The following is an 18248-nucleotide window of genomic DNA, read 5'->3' as shown; positions in this document are numbered from 1 at the left end:
GGCAATCCTCTTGTCTCCACCTCCCAAAGTGCTGGGATTATAGATGTGAGCTACTGCACCTCGATTTCTATTTGACTTTAATAAAAGGTAGTATCAATTGGATTTGTATTTTCCATTGTTGGTTATCTTATAAATGAAGACCAGAATTTTAAAGGAAAAAAGATAAACTCAAAGACAATCTGTATAGTTAAAGGCACTGATGAGTACCAAAAAAAGATGTTTAAGATCCAGAGGCAGCGGGCTTGGTGGTTCAGCCTGTAATTCTAGCACTTTGGGAGGCTGAGGTAAGTGGACTGCCTGAGCCCACAGGTTCGAGATCCGCCTGGGCAACTTGGTGAGACCTCATCTCTACAATAAAATCAAAAATTAGCTGGGTGTGGTAGCGTGTGCCACCACGCCCGGCTAATTTTTAATTTATTGTAGAGATGAGGTCTGACCAAGTTGCCCAGGCGGGTCTCGAACCCACAGGCTCAGGCAATCCACTCACCTCGGCCTCCCAAGGCACGGGATTACAGGCTGAGCCACGGAGCCCGGTGGTTTTAAAAATTTTTTTAAATTTAATTTAACTTTTTTGTAGAGACAGGGTCTTACTGTGTTGCCCAGGCTGGTCTTGAACTCCTGTCCTTGAGGAATCCCTCCACCTTAACCTCCCACAGTACTGGGATTACAGAAATGAGCCACTGTGACCAGTCTATTTTCTTTTCTTTAATATTATTTTCTTTTTCTTACCTCATTTATTTCAAATAGGTTATAAACCTTCCTTTAATCCTTTATTCTGTCCTGACAGATTCTACCACTGTCTTCAGCTTCCTTTTCCAGAATTTGTCTGTAATTTGTTCCAGTTAAATAAGAATGTGGGGGCCTGGGCTCGGTGGCTCAGCCAGTAATCCCAGCACTTTGGGAGGCCGAGGTGAGTGGACTGCCTGAGCCCGCGGGTTCGAGACCTGCCTGGGCAACTTGGCGAAACCTCATCTCTACAATAAATTAAAAAATCAGCCGGGCGTGGTAGCGCGCGCCTGTAGTTCCAGCTACTTGCAAGGCTGAGGCGGAAGGATCGCCGGAGCCCAGCAGGTCGAGGCTGCGGTGGCCGGGAGCGGCCACTGCACTCCATTCTGGGTGACAGAGTGAGACTCCAACTCAAAAAAAAAAAAAAAAAAAAAAAAGAATGTGACTAATTTTCTTCTTCAATATTAACAAGACTATTCTAGTAAACCAAAGATCTAAAAAAGACCATGAAAAGCTCAAAGGCAGCAATGGTCCTGGGCAAAAAGGTGGAACCCTCCAGCGCTTGCCTGGGCCTGCTTAGGTTTCCAGGAGAATGGAGAGAAATCTCTTCATTACATAAACTTAAGGGTAACAGGCAACAATCTCTCTCTCAACATTATGCTTATCAAGCAGGACGAAGGCCCACAAGGAGACAACGAGCTATAAAGGGCTAGGTAATGGGCAGATGAAAATCTCATGAGTTCTACGAGAGTCGCAACACTTAGCACAGAATTCTACTCCCAACAGATGCTCCATAAAAATCCACTGATGAAGCCAGATAAAATCTCTGTGCACGCATAAGAGATCAAATAATCATAGTCATAATATTAAACTATCTGAAGACCCTTAAAATAGTGCCTCATTTACTTCTGTGTCTAGCAACTGACAGTTTATATAAACTATCTCCACAACTTAAAAAATAATACTTTAATTTTAAAACAATATTTATAGCTATTTGGAAGAGGCTAACTACCATAATAGCTATATAAATTTGTTTAAATCTTTCAAACACAGTACAGACATTTATTTCCTAAAAAAAACGAGGTCAGAGCTTTTAAATAAGGGGAGAAAGGAAGTATTTAATTTCCACAAAGAATAGGATTGTGAAGAGCTAGCGACATCTAGGTCCCTGGGGGGGTGGTGGTGGGAGCAACCAAAAAACTAGAAGGCTGGCTGGTGAATTCTATGTTAGTTAACAGATGAAGGTAAGGTCAGCAACACATGAACTGAAACACAGTGAGAAAGTGGGGTCATAAGGAAGAGGGCTGTGTCCTCTGAAACTACATGTCCCCACATTTCTGAGAGGTTGCCAGGACAAGAAATGGGCAACTTAGTCTTCAACTAAAATAACAGCACATAATTCTGTACAATTTTGTGTCACTTGGTAACTCCATCTGTTCTTGAATGGATTTTCTTTAGACTGTGGGTGAAAGCCCGTAGTCACGGACGGGATGAAAAGTTAAGAGTTATAATACAGGTAGACTCTTTGTTTTTTTTTGTTTGTTTGTTTGTTTCTGAGTTGGAGTCTCACTCTGTCACCCAGACTGGAGTGTAGTGGCACACTCCCGGCCAACGCAGCCTCAACCTGCTGGGCTCCGGCAATCCTTCCGCCTCGGCCTTCCAGGTAGCTGGAACTACAGACGCGCGCTTCCGTGCCCGGCTAATTTTTGATTTATTGTAGAGATGAGGTCTCACCAAGTTGCCCAGGTGGATCTCAAACCCGCGGGCTCAGGCAATCCACTCACCTCAGCCTCCCAAAGCGCTGGGATTACAGGCTAAGCCACCAAGCCCGGCCTACAGGTAGACTCTTTGAACTGTGGAAAAGTTTTGGGTTTGGAATACTAAGACCTAGGTTTAGGCCTTGACTCCATCAATTACTAGGCAATCCACTGTCTCCCCATAAGTGAAATGTAGATAACAGAAATACTACTTTGCACTACTGACATAAAGACCAATGGGAAAACATATGAAAGCTTTATTTCAACAAAACAAATAACATCTAAACCCAAATCTAAGAAAAGCTGTACCTTTGAGTGATAGAAAGCCAGAATGGGTCTGTTAAGAGGGAAGCAGACAAAGCCTGTAGACAGAACAGCCACTGCTGGTTTCATGACACTCAACGTGGCACCAAAAGGATAGACAAAGGTGAGAGCCCTGTAAGAAATTAAAGAAACACATTCACATTTTTATAAATGAATACAAAATTCTGAAAATAACCTGCATTTGAGCAACACTCTTTGAGTCACTATCAAACACAAAATTTCTTCTAAGCTTTCATTTGTTAATTAAAAATCAGGACAACTCTAGTCACAAGTTCAGTAACACATTTTAACAAACATAAAGATTAAGTTAAGAGAAAAGTGTAAATGATTATAACTGGGAGAAATGAAGTCTTCCCTAATGGAGAGGAGAAGAAGATAGAGCTTCATCTAAGGACTAAACCAGAGCTATACATGAGCTTGAGCTACATAACCATATTTTAGAGGTAAATATTTTCTTCCCTAGGTTGGCTGGTACTGTCTCTACAAATTAATGTTGGCCAGGCATGGTAGCTCATACCTACAACCCCAGCACATTGGGAGACCAAGGTGAGAGGACTGCCTGAGCTCATGTGTTCAAGACCAGCCTGGGCAACTTGGTGAGACCTCGTTTCTACAATAAATCAAGAAAAATTAGCTGGGCATGGTAGCACATGCCTATAGTTCCAGCTACTTGGAAGACTGAGGCAGGAGGATCTCCTGAGCCCAGCAGGTCAAGGCTACAGAAGTCATGAGAGTGCCACTGCACTCCAGCCTAGGCAAGAGTGAGACTAAGACTTAAAAAATAAAAGAATTAATGTCTGTTACTAGAAGAGCATGTGACTAGTTGGATGCTTACATGAACAGGTGCATATATGCACGCTACATTGGACTTGTCTACAGGCTTGTCTTGGAGCTCCTCTTCTGCTCTCCACTGCCCTAATGAAGACTCAAGAGACCTAGAGTGAATCAGTCCAACTTGGGGCACTGTACTTTGGAGAAGATGTGAGATGGGGCTAGGAGTGGAGGAAAGATCCTGGGATGAGGTCAACCCCTATAGGAAGGGTTGTATTAGGGTTTTACTGAAAGATGGCGATCTGCAAGGATAGCTGTTTGAAGGAGGTGCTCTCAGAATGATAAGAAACAGGTCAGGTGTGATGGCTCACGTTTGTAATCCTAGCAAATGGGGGGTCAAGGTGGGAGGAATGTTTGAGCCTAGGAGTTAGCAACCAGCCTGGACAACATAGTGAGACCTTGTCTCTACAAAACAAACAAACAAACAAAAAAGCCAGGTGTGGTGGCTCACACCTATTATCCCAACAGTTTGGGAGGTCAAGGTGTGAAGATTGCCTGAGTCCATGGGTTCAAGAGCAGTCTGGGCAACTTAGTGAGACCTCATCTCTACAATGAATAATAAAAATTAGCTGGGCATGGTGGCACATGCCTGTAGTTCCAGCTACTTGGAAGGCTGAGGTGGAAGGATCACCTGAGCCCAGCAGGTCGAGGCTGCAGTGGCCAGGAGCATGCCACTGCCCTCCAGCCTGGATGACAGAGTAAGACTCCAACTCAAAAAAAAAAAAAAGTCAGGTGTAGTGGCAAGCACCTGAAGTACCAGTTACTCAAGATGCTGAAGCAGGATTGCCTGAGCCCAGGAAGTGGAGGCTGTGGTAAGCTGTGATCATGCCACTGCACTCCAGCATGGGCAACAGAGTGAGACTCCATCTCAAAAAATAAATGAATAAGCCGGGCTCGATGGCTCAGTCTGTAATCCCGCGCTTTGGGAGGCTGAGGTGAGCGGAATGCCTGAGTCCGCGGGTTCGAGACCTGCCTGGGCAACTTGGCGAGACCTCATCTCTACAATAAATCAAAAAAATCAGCCGGGCGTGGTAGCATGTGCCTGTAATTCTGGCTACTCGGAAGGCTGAGGCGGAAGGATTGCTGGAGCCTAGCAGGTCGAGGCTATGGTGGCCAGGAGCGGCCACTGCACTGCAGTCTGGGCGACAGAGTGAGACTCCAACTCAAAAAATAAAAATAAAAATAAATGAATAAAATTTAAAACCTGGCCAGGCTTGGTGGCTCAGCCTGTAATCCCAACACTTTGGGAGGCCGAGGCAAGTGGATTGCCTGAACCTATGGGTCCCAGACCAGCCCGGACAACTTGGTGAGACCTTGTCTCTACAATAAATCAAAAATTAGCCGGGCATGGTAGTGCACGCCTGTAGTTCCGGCTAAGTGGAAGGCTGAGGAGGAAGGATTGCCAGAACCCAGCAGGTCGCTGCTGAGGTGGCTACAAGTGTGTCACTGCACTCCAGCCTGGGCAACAGAGTGAGACTTCAACTCAAAATATATATATACACACACACACACACATATATAAAATAAATAAATAAATAAATAATATATATATATATATATATATATATAAAAGAACGGAGAGAAAAGACTAGAGCATAAGTTGGAAACTTGGTGAGGTGGGGGCATGGGTGAAGTTCCTGCAAGTTCTCCACAGAGATTTTAATTTCCCTTTCCCTTTAAGACCATGAGGAAATTATTTTTAGCTTAAGTTTACAATTATTTCCCTTCAGTGTTCGTTTTCCCCATCCCTCTGTCAAGTCTCATTTACCTGTGACTTTTGTGATCATACTACTGGAGAGAAGTGATACCTGGACCACATTCTCTGTTCCCCCCCTTCCATGCCTACCCATCAGTATCTCAGCAAGGTGGACTGCCGTCCATGAATTCCAGGCCAGAAGTAGAAGAGAATGAGCACCTGCCCATGGAGGAAGAAAAGGGAAGTGGGAGAAATAGTCATATGGATGTCAAAGCACATCACTCTCCCATATTTTCCCCAAATGCACTCAAGGATTTTTTTTTTTTTTTTGAGTTGGAGTTTCACTGTTGCCTAGGCTAGAGGGCAATGGCACGCCATGGCCACCGTAGCCTGTACCTGCTGGGCTCAGGTGATCCTTCCACCTCAGTCTTCCAAGTAGCTGGAACTACAAATGTGCACTACCACGCTTGGCTAGTTTTTTTATTTATTGTCGAGACGAGATCTTGCCAAGTTGTCTAAGCTGGTCTGGGATCTCTAGGCTCAGGCAGTCCTCTCACCTCCACCTCCCAAAGTGCTGGGATTACAGGCTTGAGCCACTGCGCCTGGTCAAAGAAGATGATTCTCAAGGCAGAAGGGAAAATGGACAGTTGAGCGATATGATAAAAACTATCAGCTATTATTTATACTTCTCTATTTCTTTTATTACTATTAATAAATCAGCTGGGCTTGGTGGCTCAGCCTGTAATCCCATCACTTTGGGAGGCTGAGGCTAGTGGATTATCTGAGTCCGCAGGTTCGAGACCAACCTGGGCAACTTGGCAAGATCCTGTCTCTACAATAAAAATAAAAAAAGTTAGCCAGGCGTGGTACTGCACGCTTGTAGTTCCGGCTACTTGGAAGGCTGAGGCAGAAGGATCATTGGAGCCCAGCAGGTTGACGCTGGGGTGGTTGTGAGTGTGCCACTGCACCCCAGCCTGGGTGATGGAGTGAGACTATGACTAAAAATAAATAAAATCAATCATTCAATCAACGAGACTGTCATTTTGATAAGACTTTTAAATTTTTTATCTTACGTTTTCTTTAGAAATGGGGTCTTACTCTGTTGCCCAAGCTAGATTGCAAAGGTGTAAACATAGCTCACTGCAGCTGCCAATTCCTGGGCTCAAGCAATCCTTCTGCCTCAGCCTCTCGAGTAGCAGGGACTACAGGTGCACATCACCATGCCCAGGTAAGACTTTAAGTATAAGACTTAAACACTCATCCCCAAGACAGAACTTTCCAAATCACATGTGAATGGATAAGATTAGTTGGGTGAAACATTTGGGAAAGAACATTCTTAGAAAAGGAACAGCTATATAAAGTCCCTAAGGTGAGTAAGAGCTTAGCATATTTAAGAAACTGTAAAAAAGTCAATGCAGCAAAGTGAGAGAAGAAAGAAAAGGGACATAATAAGAAATTAGGCTAAATGAGAATTGGAGCTACCAGCAAGCCAAGATATTTCAAAGTATGAAGCAAGACTGGTCAACCACATCTTAAGGACACCACATCCTGGATGACCAGCGACCCATGACATGAACAACCAGACATCTGCCTTTCACTATAATTAGTTACAAAGTTACAGTGCAAAAATAGGTAGGGTACTACCACGCCCCAGCTAGGTATTATTATTAAAGCAAAATATTATAAACTACCTCAATGTCCAATAATAGGGATTTGGTTAAATAAATTAGGATATATTCAATTTAAACCAGACATTAAAAAAGAAAAGATACTTACCTATGACTTTATATGTGAAAAAAAAGAAAGCTCAAGATCTAAATTTGTTAAGACTATCTTTATCTTTAGGAGGAGGGCAAGGACTAGTGTAGTTTCTACTTTCTTTCTTGTGAATTTGTTGTGTTTTTTTGAGATAAGGTCTTGCTGATACTCAGGCTGGAGTGCAGGGGCACAATCATAGCTCACTGTAGTCTCAAACTCCTGGGTTCTAAACAATCCTCCCACCTCAAGCAGCTGGAACTACAGGTGTGTACCACCACACCTGGTTACTTTTTTAATATTTTTTTTGTGGAGACAGGTTCTCACTACGTTGACCAAGCTGGTCTCAAACTCCTGGTCTTAAGTGATCCTCCTGTCTTAGTCTCCCAGAGTGCTGGAATTACAGGTGTGAGCCACCACACCTAGTTCTAAATTGTTTTTTTTTTTGTTGTTTTTTGTTTTGTTTTGTTTTGAGTTGGAGTCTCACTCAGTCGCCCAGACTGGAGTGCAGTGGCCGCTCCCGGCCACCGCAGCCTCGACCTGCTGGGCTCCGGCGATCCCTCCGCCTCAGCCTTCCGAGTTGCTGGAATTACAGGCATGCGCTACCACGCCCGGCTGATTTTTAGATTTATTGTAGAGATGAGGGCTCGCTGCCCAGGCGGGTCTTGAACCCGCCGGCTGAGGCAATCCACTCACCTCAGCCTCCCAAAGGCACGGGATTACAGGCTGAGCCACCGAGCCCGGCCTAAATTGTTTGTGTGTGTGTGTGTGTGTGTGTGTGTGTGTGTGAATTACTTGTGTAATCAGAAATAAAAACTATTTTTATTTTGAAAAAGGAAACTTCAAAATGATAAACACATCCCCTTCAAGTGGCCTCAGAAGACACACTCACTGGGCATTGTTTCCACTGCTCTCCTCATCGATGATTCCAGGCACAGCCTTGCCTGCAGCTCGGCTAATTTCCCTTGAAGAAAAAAATTAAAATTCAGTATACCAAAAATTGGGAAATTTCACACTACATTCATTAATACAGCAAGTATGAACAAGATGCAAGGATTTTTCAGACGTCAAGACATAAGTTTTTGAAATTAAATAACACCTGTAATCCCGCACCTTGGGAGGCTGAGGTGAGTGGATTGCCTGAGCCTGCAGGTTCGAGACCCGCCTGGGCAACTTGGTGAGCCCTCATCTCTACAATAAATCAAAAAATTAGCCAGGTGTGGTAGCGCATGCCTATAATTCCAGCTACTTGGAAGGCTGAGGCCGAAGGATCGCCGGAGCCCAGCAGGTCGAGGCTGCGGTGGCCGGGAACGGCCACTGCACTCCAGTCTGGGTGACAGAGTGAGATTCCAACTCAAAAAAAAAAAAAAAGAAATTAAATAACAGTACACTCACACCTTTTGGGACACTTGCAAAGTTAATATTACGATTTTATTATTTATTTACTTGAGTTGAGGTCTCACTCTGTTGCCCAGGCTGGAGTGCAGGCTCACTACAGCCTCGACCTCCTTAACTCAGGCCATCCCTCCAACTCAGCCTCCAGAGTAGCTGCAACTACAGGCATGTGCCACCACACTTGGCTAATTTTTTTGATTTTTTGCAGACAAGAGTTTGCTATGTCACCTAGACTGGTCTCAAACTCTTGGCCTCAAGAGATCCTCCTGCCTCGACCTCCTCAAGTACTGGGATTATAGGCATGAGCCACTGCGCCTAGCCAACATTAAAATTTTAGAATCAGCTCTCCTCTTTCTTGAGTTCTGAGGAAAGAATACATAGTCAAGGCCCATATTCTAGATTCTGTATCCTCAGAACCAGCAGAATGCCTGGTATATAGCAAGTTCAAGTATGAAATAAATAACCTCAAACACAGGAAAGGCTCACAGAGGGCATCTGATGTTGCCCCTTTGTGCATTCCTTTCCCTCTTCCCAAAGTCACTGATTTATGTTTTAGGATCCAGATCAGAGACAGATGACTCCATTCCAGGCTGCAGAGGATGACCTAGCTATGCTATCAGGCAAGTTCAGGACAGCACAATGGTTTAGGCCAGCTCAAACAGAGCGGATCTCAGGACAACTCTTGCTGAGAAGGCATGCTCTCTTGCCCCAGAAGGTGTGGCATGCTGATATGAAGTAGGAACTGTTAAAGCTATTCCACCCACACATACAGGAGAGCAGAAAAAAGAACTACGGAAAAACAGTACTGGAGCCCTGATAACACAAATCTTTCAGTCACTCCATACCAAAAGCCTGCCCATTTCTGGGCTTTTCAAGGACATGAATCAATAGTGTTTTTATTATTTAAAAATTTAACTTTTGAAATTTAATACTCTAATTAATAACAATCAAGTTATTTAATTTGAATAGGGTTTTCTGCCATCTGCAACTGAAAGTATCCTGACCAAAAGATGAATGCGAAGTAAGGTTTCAAGAAATGGAAGAATATAGTTGATGAACAAAAAATAGTAATATAATAAGATATATTAAGAAGGCAGGAAAGGAAGAAGGGGAAGTGAAAAAAAATGTGTGAGAAGAGCCAGGCACAGTGGCTCACGCCTGTAATCCCAGCACTTTGGGAGGTGGAGGTAAGAAGACTGCCTGAGTCCAGGGGTTCAAGATCAGCCTGGACAACTTGGCAAGATCCTCATCTCTACAATAAATAAAAAAATTATTATTATTGTGGTGGCGTGCACCTGTGATTCTAGCTATTTGGAAGGCTGAGGCTAAAGGATTGCCTGAGCCCAGCAGGTCAAGGCTGCAGAGGCCACGAGCGAGCCACCGCAATCCAGCGTGGATGACAGAATGAGACTCCTACTAAAAAAAAAAAAAAGAAAGAAAAAAAAGTGTGAGAAGGGTATAAGGGAAGAGTCATATAGGAGAGATGAGAGCCATCCGTAAAGACATTTCTGCCGAACGTTTACCTGTTTAAGACTCCATTGGAAACTAGAGCTTCTTTAGGATGGAAATATTTGTAATACACATTCCTAACCACAGCATCTTTAAGGGAAAAAGAGAAGATGTATTTCAGGTTAGAAATGAGTTTCATGTTATAGACTCATACAAATTTTGATCTGAAAGGGCACCCTGCAACTCTGTTCCAACCCTCTTATTTTATAAATATAAGCAACCTAGGCCCAGAAGGTTCCTACTGAGATGAGACCAGAATAATAAACCAAGTATGTTCAGGTCAGGACTTTTTCCATTGTACACCAGGCCTAGAGAGTGATTAAAAAACAACAACAACAAAGAGGAAATTACTGCCTCTATTTAAAATAATAATACTAATTACCATTGTTAACCATAATTCCATATTCTTCTAGTAAGAAGTTAATATTGGTATCAAATCTAGATTCTCCACCTTCTCCTAGCATCACAAGGATATTGCCACCGCTGTCGAGGTATTTCTTCAGAACTTCAAACTAAACAAAGGAAAAACAATCTATCAATATAGTCAAAAGGCTTCTGTTCAAAATCATATGAATAAGGTCTTAAACAGCTGGAAAACAAATACTTCAAATCTATGACATTGACATCTAAATGTATATAAGATAAAATATACTGTCCATGTAGGATCTCCAAGCTTGTCTTTGAGCATAAAGCTCCAAAATACTCAAACTGAATTGAGTTTCAAAGCTGGACATGGTGGCTCACACCTGTAATCCCAGCACTTTGGGAGGCAGAGGCAAGAGGATTGCCTATACCCAGGGGTTGGAGACCAGCCTGGGAAACTTGGTGAGACCTCGTCTCTACAATAAATAAAAAAATTAGCCAGGTGTGTAGTTCCAGCTACTCGGAAAGCTGAGGTGGAAGTATCATCTGAGCCCAGCAGTCAGGGCTGTGGTAGCTGTAAGTGTGACACTGCACTCCAGTCTGGATGACAGACTGAGACTCCAACTCAAAAAACAACAAGAAACAAAGCTGACTATCTGGACAGCAAATCAAAAGTGGAAAACTTAGCTAAAGAAAGATCCACAGTTCCCAATTCAGTAGCACCTCTGGTCACCATCTACTAGATGCCAGTTGCATCTACCCTCCTCTGACAACCAAAAATGTCTCCAGACATGGCCAAATGAATCACCCTGGTTGAGAGTCTCCAGTCTAGACAATGCCTTGTCTTCACTGTCTACCACAGATATCAGGATGAAGGCATTTCATACCACCCCAGGGGAGAATTCCATTCAAGGTTACTGAATGACCAAGCCACAGTGAGAAATGCATGTTGTCTGCTTATCTTGTGGGAAGGTATTTCTTGCCTTCACAAGACTGGGGAGGGAAGAAAAATCTAGGGCTGATCTTGCTGGCCCAGCCTGAGAAAATCTGGGATGGGTCCAAACCAACAATTTCCTTATCAGGTATCCCCTCAGAAAAAAATCTGAATAAGCACATAAATACATCCAATATGAATATATCTCTGTATGTACTTATAAAGTATATATGCTCATATTATAATTTAAAAATACTCCCAGCTGGGCTCAGTGGTTCAGCCTGTAATCCCAGCACTTCGGGAAGCCAAGGCGAGAGGATTGCCTGAGTCTGTAAGTTCGAGATCAACTTGGCAACTTAGCGAGACCTCATCTCAACAATAAATCAAAAATTAGCTGGGCATGGTAGCGCATGCCTATAGTTCCAGCTACTTGGAAGGCTGAGGTGGAATGATGGCCAGAGCCCCGCAGGTCGATGCTGGGGTTGCCATGAGTTTGCCATTGCACATCCAACCTGGGCAACGGAGTGAGACTCCAACTCAAAAAAAAAAAAAATACTCCCCAAAAGAAAATGCGTTAAGGCTAAGAAGAATAGAAATCATAAATACAATTTCCTTCTGGCACACCACTGGTTCATCAAATGCATCCTACTTTGAAAACCACTGGCCTCCTGGGAGCGGTGGCTCACACCTACAATCCCAGCACTTTGGGAGGCTGAGGTGAGAGGATTGCCTGAGCCCACGGGTTCAAGACCAGCCTGGGCAACTTGGCAAGCCCTCATCTCTACAATTTAAAAAAAAAATAGCTGGGCATGGTGGTGCATGCCTGCAATTCTAGCCGCTTGGAAGGCTGAGGCAGGAGGATCACCTGAGCCCAGCAGGTTGAGGCTGTGGTGGCCGCAGGCGTGCCACTGCCCTCCAGTCTGGGTGGCAGAGTGAGACTTCAACTCAAAAAAAAAAAAGAAAACCATTGGTCTGACTAGTTTTGCTACAGCAAGGCCGTCTAGTTCTTTTATACTCCCTGAATTTCCCTCTCTCCATGGCTTTATCACGATACAGAAAACAAATGAATCATTTCTTTTTTTTGAGATTACATATATTGCAAACTGGACCTGGCTTGCTATTATCACTCATAGAACACAGCAGATATTTAGGACTATCTAGGAAGAGGAGTTTGACACGAAATAAAAAGGGAAGAAAGGCAAATGGAACCTAGGGAGAGATTCAGTCTGTTGTGCAAGGTCCAGGATGCATGAAGTTATGCCTCATTTGTGTTCCTTTTGTTGTTGTTTTGAGTTGGAGTCTCACTCTGTTGCCCAGGCTGTAGTGCAGTGGCATGCTCACAACCACCACAGTGTTGACCTGCTGGGGCTCTAGCGATCCTTCCACCTCAGCTTTCCAAGTAGCTGGTACTATAGGTGCACGCTAACACACCTGACTTATTTTTAATTTTTTTGAGTTGGAGTCTCACTCCGTTGCCCAGGCTGGAGTGCAGTGTCACGCTCATGGCCACAGCAGCCTCGACCTGCTGGGCTCAGGAGATCCTTTGCCTCAGCCTTCCAAGTAGCTGGAACTACAGGCATGCACTACCATGCTCAGCTTATTTTTTGATTTACTGTAGAGATGAGGTCTCACCAAGTTGCCCAGGCTGGTCTGAAATCCCTGAGCTCAGGCAATCCTCTTTGCCTCGGCCTCCCAAAGTGCAGGGATTACAGGCTTGAGCCACTGCGCCCGGCCTTACAAATTTCTTTATGGCAGAAATAGGAAGATAATTTTGCAGACTTAAATAATAGAGATTTACTTCCTAATAGAAATGCATTCATACTCTTAAGTCTTTTTTTTTTTTAGAAAGCAGGATTTATTGAGAGGACAGAAAAGCTCCCACAGTGGGAGGGGATCTGCAGGGGTTGCTCCAATCTTAAGTCTTATAGTGTGGCAGCAAATGTGGGTTATTTCATATTATTGGCGTGGTTGATCCAGACCTGTGGTTCTCAGTGGAGGTATTTGGCCATCTAGAGTTACGTTGGATTGTCATACCTTTTTTTTTTCTTTTTTGCAGGATTTACTGAGAGGACAGAAAAGCTCCTACAGTGGGAGGGGACTCGAAGGGGTTGCCCAGATTGTCATACTATTGATGTTTAAGGACAGTTTAGCAGGTGAAGGGCAGCGATGCTGAAGGTCCTGTGATACTCAGGCCAGTCCCTAACAGTGAAGAAACATTCCACAACATTTGAATGCCTTCCCAGATAGTTCATGTAGGTTTAAGAGAGAAAAACAAACAAAATCTAGCATAGAATCTAACTCCAATGTATCTGTAAATACTGTGCAAAATATTTTTTGCATGGTTGAACATATAAAGAGTTTCCAGGCACACAAAAACCGTGTAAATTGAGGGAAGAATTATACTTTTTTTTGGGGAACTTTATCAAGAGCTGGTCAGTATTTTGGAAAATCATATCACCAATGGCAATGTGGCTCATGATCTGAATTGCCTAAATAGCATACCAGCATCAGTCTGCATTTGTACCTGGTACATTCCTGGTAGTTCTATATATTTATTTACCCTTTATTTCAAAATGTCAAATATAAAAAAGTGTTAAGCCGGGGTCGGTGGCTCAGCCTGTAATCCCAGCACTTTGGGAGGCGGAGGTGAGTGGATTGCCTGAGCCCGTGGGTTCGAGACCCGCCTGGGCAACTTGGTGAGACCTCATTTCTACAATAAAATAAAAAAAACTAGCCGGGCATGGTAGCGCGCACCTGTAGTTCCAGCTACTTGGAAGGCTGAGGCGGAAGGATCGCCAGAGCCCAGCAGGTCGATACTGCGGTGGCCGGAAGCGGCCACTACACTCCAGTCTGGGTGACAGAGTGAGACTCCAACTCAAAACAAACAAACAAACAAACAAACAGGGTTCTAGTGTATATATCCCCAAGCAGTAACAAACTGAAATACATGCATACTTGTAGTGTATATATGCTTAAATATTTACAATATGAAGTATATATGTCCTTTTATTAATCATCTTCCTTTAATTTATTTATATAACAATTAGGATATTATATTGACTTTTAAAAAATGGTGGTAGGTTATATTGTCTATGCATTTCAATTCAGGATGATAAAGGTGGCATTTGTTTTTTTGTTTTTGTTTTTTTGAGTTGGAGTCTCACTCTGTTGCCCAGGCTGGAGTGCAGTGGCATGCTCACGGCCACAGCAGCCTCAACCTGCTGGGCTCAGGCGATACTTCCACCTCAGCCTTCCATGTAGCTGGAACTACAGGTGCACACTACCAAGCCTGGCTTATTTTTTGATTTATTGTAGAGATGAGTTCTCACCAAGTTACCCAGACTGGTCTCGAACCCCTGAGCTCAGGCAATCCTCTCACCTCGGCCTCCCAAAGTGCTGGGAGCCACCGCGCCCCAGGCTTAAGCCACCGTGCCCGGCTAAAGATGGTATTTGTAATGTAGGTGGACACTGGTCTGACAGGATTGGAAAACACTTGTCTTAGCCACATGGTCACCTGGTAATAACTGAATACTGCCACCAAGCTAGTGTGATCAGTCAATGTAGTTGAAGTAGGATGCACAAGAAGACTCTTCAGCCTAGTTTCTAGCCTGATCCTAGCATCTATGACATCTATATTGTCACAGAAGCTTCTGTAAGACAGCATAAAGAAGACATCACACAGTCCTTGAGGGATGAAATGACCCCTTCACTAGTTCTAGGAGGCCAGCAGCAATGACAAGGAAAGCAATGATCTCATGGGATCAGCCCACTGGAAAAATAAAAACACAAGGGAATGTTGGTTCTTAGAAAAAAGCTAATGGCTTTTTTCCCTTTCCTTCCCACCTCACTCCAACTCTAAAGAGAAAGCATGGAACCAGAGACTGATCTGGAGAGAGGACATTTTATTAGGCTAGAGTTTTACTAAACCTGCCTATTAACAGACTTGTGTCTTTTGGAAGCTATAGTCTTCCATCCTTGGAAGCCTGAATTGAGGCTTGGCCTGGCACCAAACCCCACTAGAGCTCTGACCTTCTCTCTGGATGCTCCTGCTTTCCTCAGGCTGCTTGGTCCTTGAAAAGAACAGGCACTTCTCTCTTTGGCTTTCCTAGATGAAGTGGGGAGATGGAGCCAAAGGCCAACGAGTAATAAAGTATTTATTTGCCTTCTGTATACGTTTCCCTCAGGGTCTCAGTGGGTAGGGGTAGCTAGTCACCTCCACACTGCCACCAGTAATACCTACTCCTCTCAATTAACCTAATTAAGCAGTTATGTCTCTCTCCATGCCCTTTCCAGGCAGGAAGGCCACCTTGCAATCAAACTGAGAAACAAAGGACAATAGAAATGCTCCCCCATAGACCTCCTCCACAGTACCACACAGAGTAACAGCAAGAGACCTTGGCTACCTCAAGCTAAGGAGGATGCTGGCCCTGCTCTGCCTCAACCTCCACACTGGCTGTATTCTCTCTAAACAAAAAGAGATTCACTACATGTCTCTGTGAGAACAGCTCTTGCTGTGCTCTGGAATTTTTTTTTTTTTTTTTGAGTTGGAGTCCCACTCTGTCACTCAGACGTGAGTGCAGTGGCCGCTCCCGGCCACCACAGCCTCGACCTGCTGGACTCTGGCGATCCTTCCGCCTCAGCCTTCCGAGTAGCTGGAACTACAGGCACGCACTACCATGCCCGGCTGATTTTTGATTTATTGTAGAGATGAGGTCTCACCAAGTTGCCCAGGCGGGTCTCGAACCCGCGGGCTCAGGCAATCCACTCACCTTGGCCTCCCAAAGTGCTGGGATTATAGGCTGAGCCACCGAGCCCGGCCAGATTTTTTGTTTATTAGTTGTGGAAAAATACATCTAATCTAACTGGATTATTTACCACCTTAACCATTTTTAAGTGTTTAGTAGTACTAAATACACACATAGTTGTGCAATCAATCTTCAGAACTCTTTTCAGCTGGCAAAACTGAAACGCTACACCTATAAACAACAACTCCCCATTCCATTCCCCCATGCCATCAGGCCCTAGCAACCACCATTCTATTTTCTTTTTTGAGTTGGGGTCTCACTCTGGCACCCAGACTGAAGTACAGTGGCACAATCATGGCTCTCCGCAGCCTGGAATGCCTGAGCTGGAGGGATTCACTCTCTTCAGCTTCCTGAGTAACTGGGACTAAAAGTGCATGCCACCACACCTGGTTAATATTTGAGTTTTTTGTAGAGACAGGGTCTCACTATGTTGCCCAGTTGGTCTCAAATGCCTGGGTTCAAGTGACCCTCCTGCCTTGGCCTCCCAAAGTACTGAGATTAGAGGTGTGAGGCACCATGCCCAGCCGTATTTTCTGACTCCATGAATTTGATTACTCTAGGTATCTCAAACTTGCATAAATGGAATCATAGGGTTTTTGTTTTTTTGTGTCTGCCTTATTTCACATAGCATAATGTCCTTAAGTTTCATCCATGCTGTAGTATGTATCAGAATTTCCTTTTTTTTCTTTTTTTTTGAGTTGGAGTCTCACTTTGTCGCCCAGACTAGAGTGCAGTGGCCGCTCCTGTCCACCACAGCCTCGACTTGCTGGGCTCCGGCAATCCTTCTGCCTCAGCCTTCCAAGTAGCCGGAATTACAGGCATGCGCTACCACGCCCGGCTGATTTTTTTGATTTATTGTAGAGATGAGGTCTCGCTGCCCAGGCGGGTCTCGAACCCGCAGGCTCAGGCAATCTACTCACCTCAGCCTCCCAAAGGCGCAGGATTACAGGCTGAGCCACCGAGCCCGGCTTGGAATTTCCCTTCTTTTAAAGTCTGAATAATATTCCATTGTATGTATACACCACATTTTGTTTATCTATTCATCTGTCAATGGGCACGTATATTATTTCCACCTGTTGGCTACTGTGAATAGTGCTGCTAAGAACATGGATGTGCAAATATCTCTTTTAGACACTGCTTTCAAAACTTTTGAGTATATACCCAGAAGTCAGATTGCTGGATCATATGGTAATCCTATTTTTAACTTTGGAGGAAATGCTATACTGTTTTTCATAGTGACTGCACCATTTTACATTCCCACCAACAGTGGGTTTCAACTTCTTCACATTCTCACCAACACTTGTAATTTGTGTACTGGGTCTTACATTTATCATTGTTTATCCATTCCATAAAACAATAAAAACAGCTATATTTTAAATGGAAATTTTCTATTTTCAAAGCAAAAACATGGCAAAGTAGTACGGCTAATATTCAATTGGCCCACACTATATGTTTGGCAGTTTACATGGAGTATCTCAGTTAATCACCACAGTTCCAACACAAGAGAGAGATGAAGTGACTGCCTTAAGGCAGCACATTAAGTAGTGATGAGGGATTTAAATGCAGGACTTCAGAGCCCATGTTCCTAACCATCTCACCATACTTCTTTAACGGATTATTTCTTACCTCAGCTGCAGTAAATTTTTCTCTTGGCCCAGCTGTAATCCACAGTTTCACCCCAATTAGTTTCTCAGATGTGATTTCATCTTTCAAGCTAGAAATGATTTTAAAAGCAAATGTGAGCTCCATAATTTAAAGCAATTTATAAATTACTATAGAATCTTGACTGTATGGAACCAGAGGCCACAGAGGTCAAGAGATGAAGGGACTTAGAGGTATCTGGTCCAGCCTCTCTCCCAAAGTGAAAATCTCCTCTACAGGCCTGTCCCAGAGTCATCTGGTCTCAGTTCAGATACTTCCAGTAGGTCAAGATGTTTAAATTAAATCACACTAAAGCATAAAGAAGCCCTCAACTACTAATTCAATCAGCTCTACCACTAGCTTGTATGATTACATAGCATCAACCATTAAGAAAAAATTATGTGCATACATACATAAAGACACAGATATTCTCATTTAATTCTCATTTATCCTTTCCCCTAAAGTATTGAATCAAGTTAAAATATTTCTTTTCCTTTTTTTTTTTTTTTTTT

General features: G+C 43.7%; 1 protein-coding gene across 6 annotated transcripts in view; it reads right to left on the bottom strand.

Annotated features, from left to right (window-relative positions):
* The window catches only part of IFT52 (intraflagellar transport 52), a 49007-nt gene that overhangs the window by 26579 nt on the left and 4180 nt on the right, over positions 1-18248 (bottom strand). For 3 of the 6 annotated variants that reach the window (XM_008061717.1, XM_008061720.1, XM_021714254.1), the window contains exons 3-7: positions 17722-17809; positions 10376-10505; positions 10008-10083; positions 7982-8053; positions 2793-2919 (exon numbers count right to left, since the gene is read on the bottom strand). In XM_008061717.1, the coding sequence (XP_008059908.1) occupies positions 2793-2919; positions 7982-8053; positions 10008-10083; positions 10376-10505; positions 17722-17809 (493 nt within the window). Of the gene's footprint in view, positions 1-2792; positions 2920-5484; positions 5532-7981; positions 8054-10007; positions 10084-10375; positions 10506-17721; positions 17810-18248 lie in introns of those variants that run through there. The other 3 variants (XM_008061718.2, XM_008061719.1, XM_021714255.1) reach the window with 3 other exon arrangements.

Source organism: Carlito syrichta, unplaced genomic scaffold (genome assembly GCF_000164805.1).
Source record: "Carlito syrichta isolate Samal-C Ts95f unplaced genomic scaffold, Tarsius_syrichta-2.0.1 Scaffold305544, whole genome shotgun sequence".
Taxonomy (NCBI): domain Eukaryota; kingdom Metazoa; phylum Chordata; class Mammalia; order Primates; family Tarsiidae; genus Carlito; species Carlito syrichta.
The sequence above is the reverse complement of the archived record's forward strand: the minus strand, read 5'-3'. Positions and strand labels throughout refer to the sequence as shown.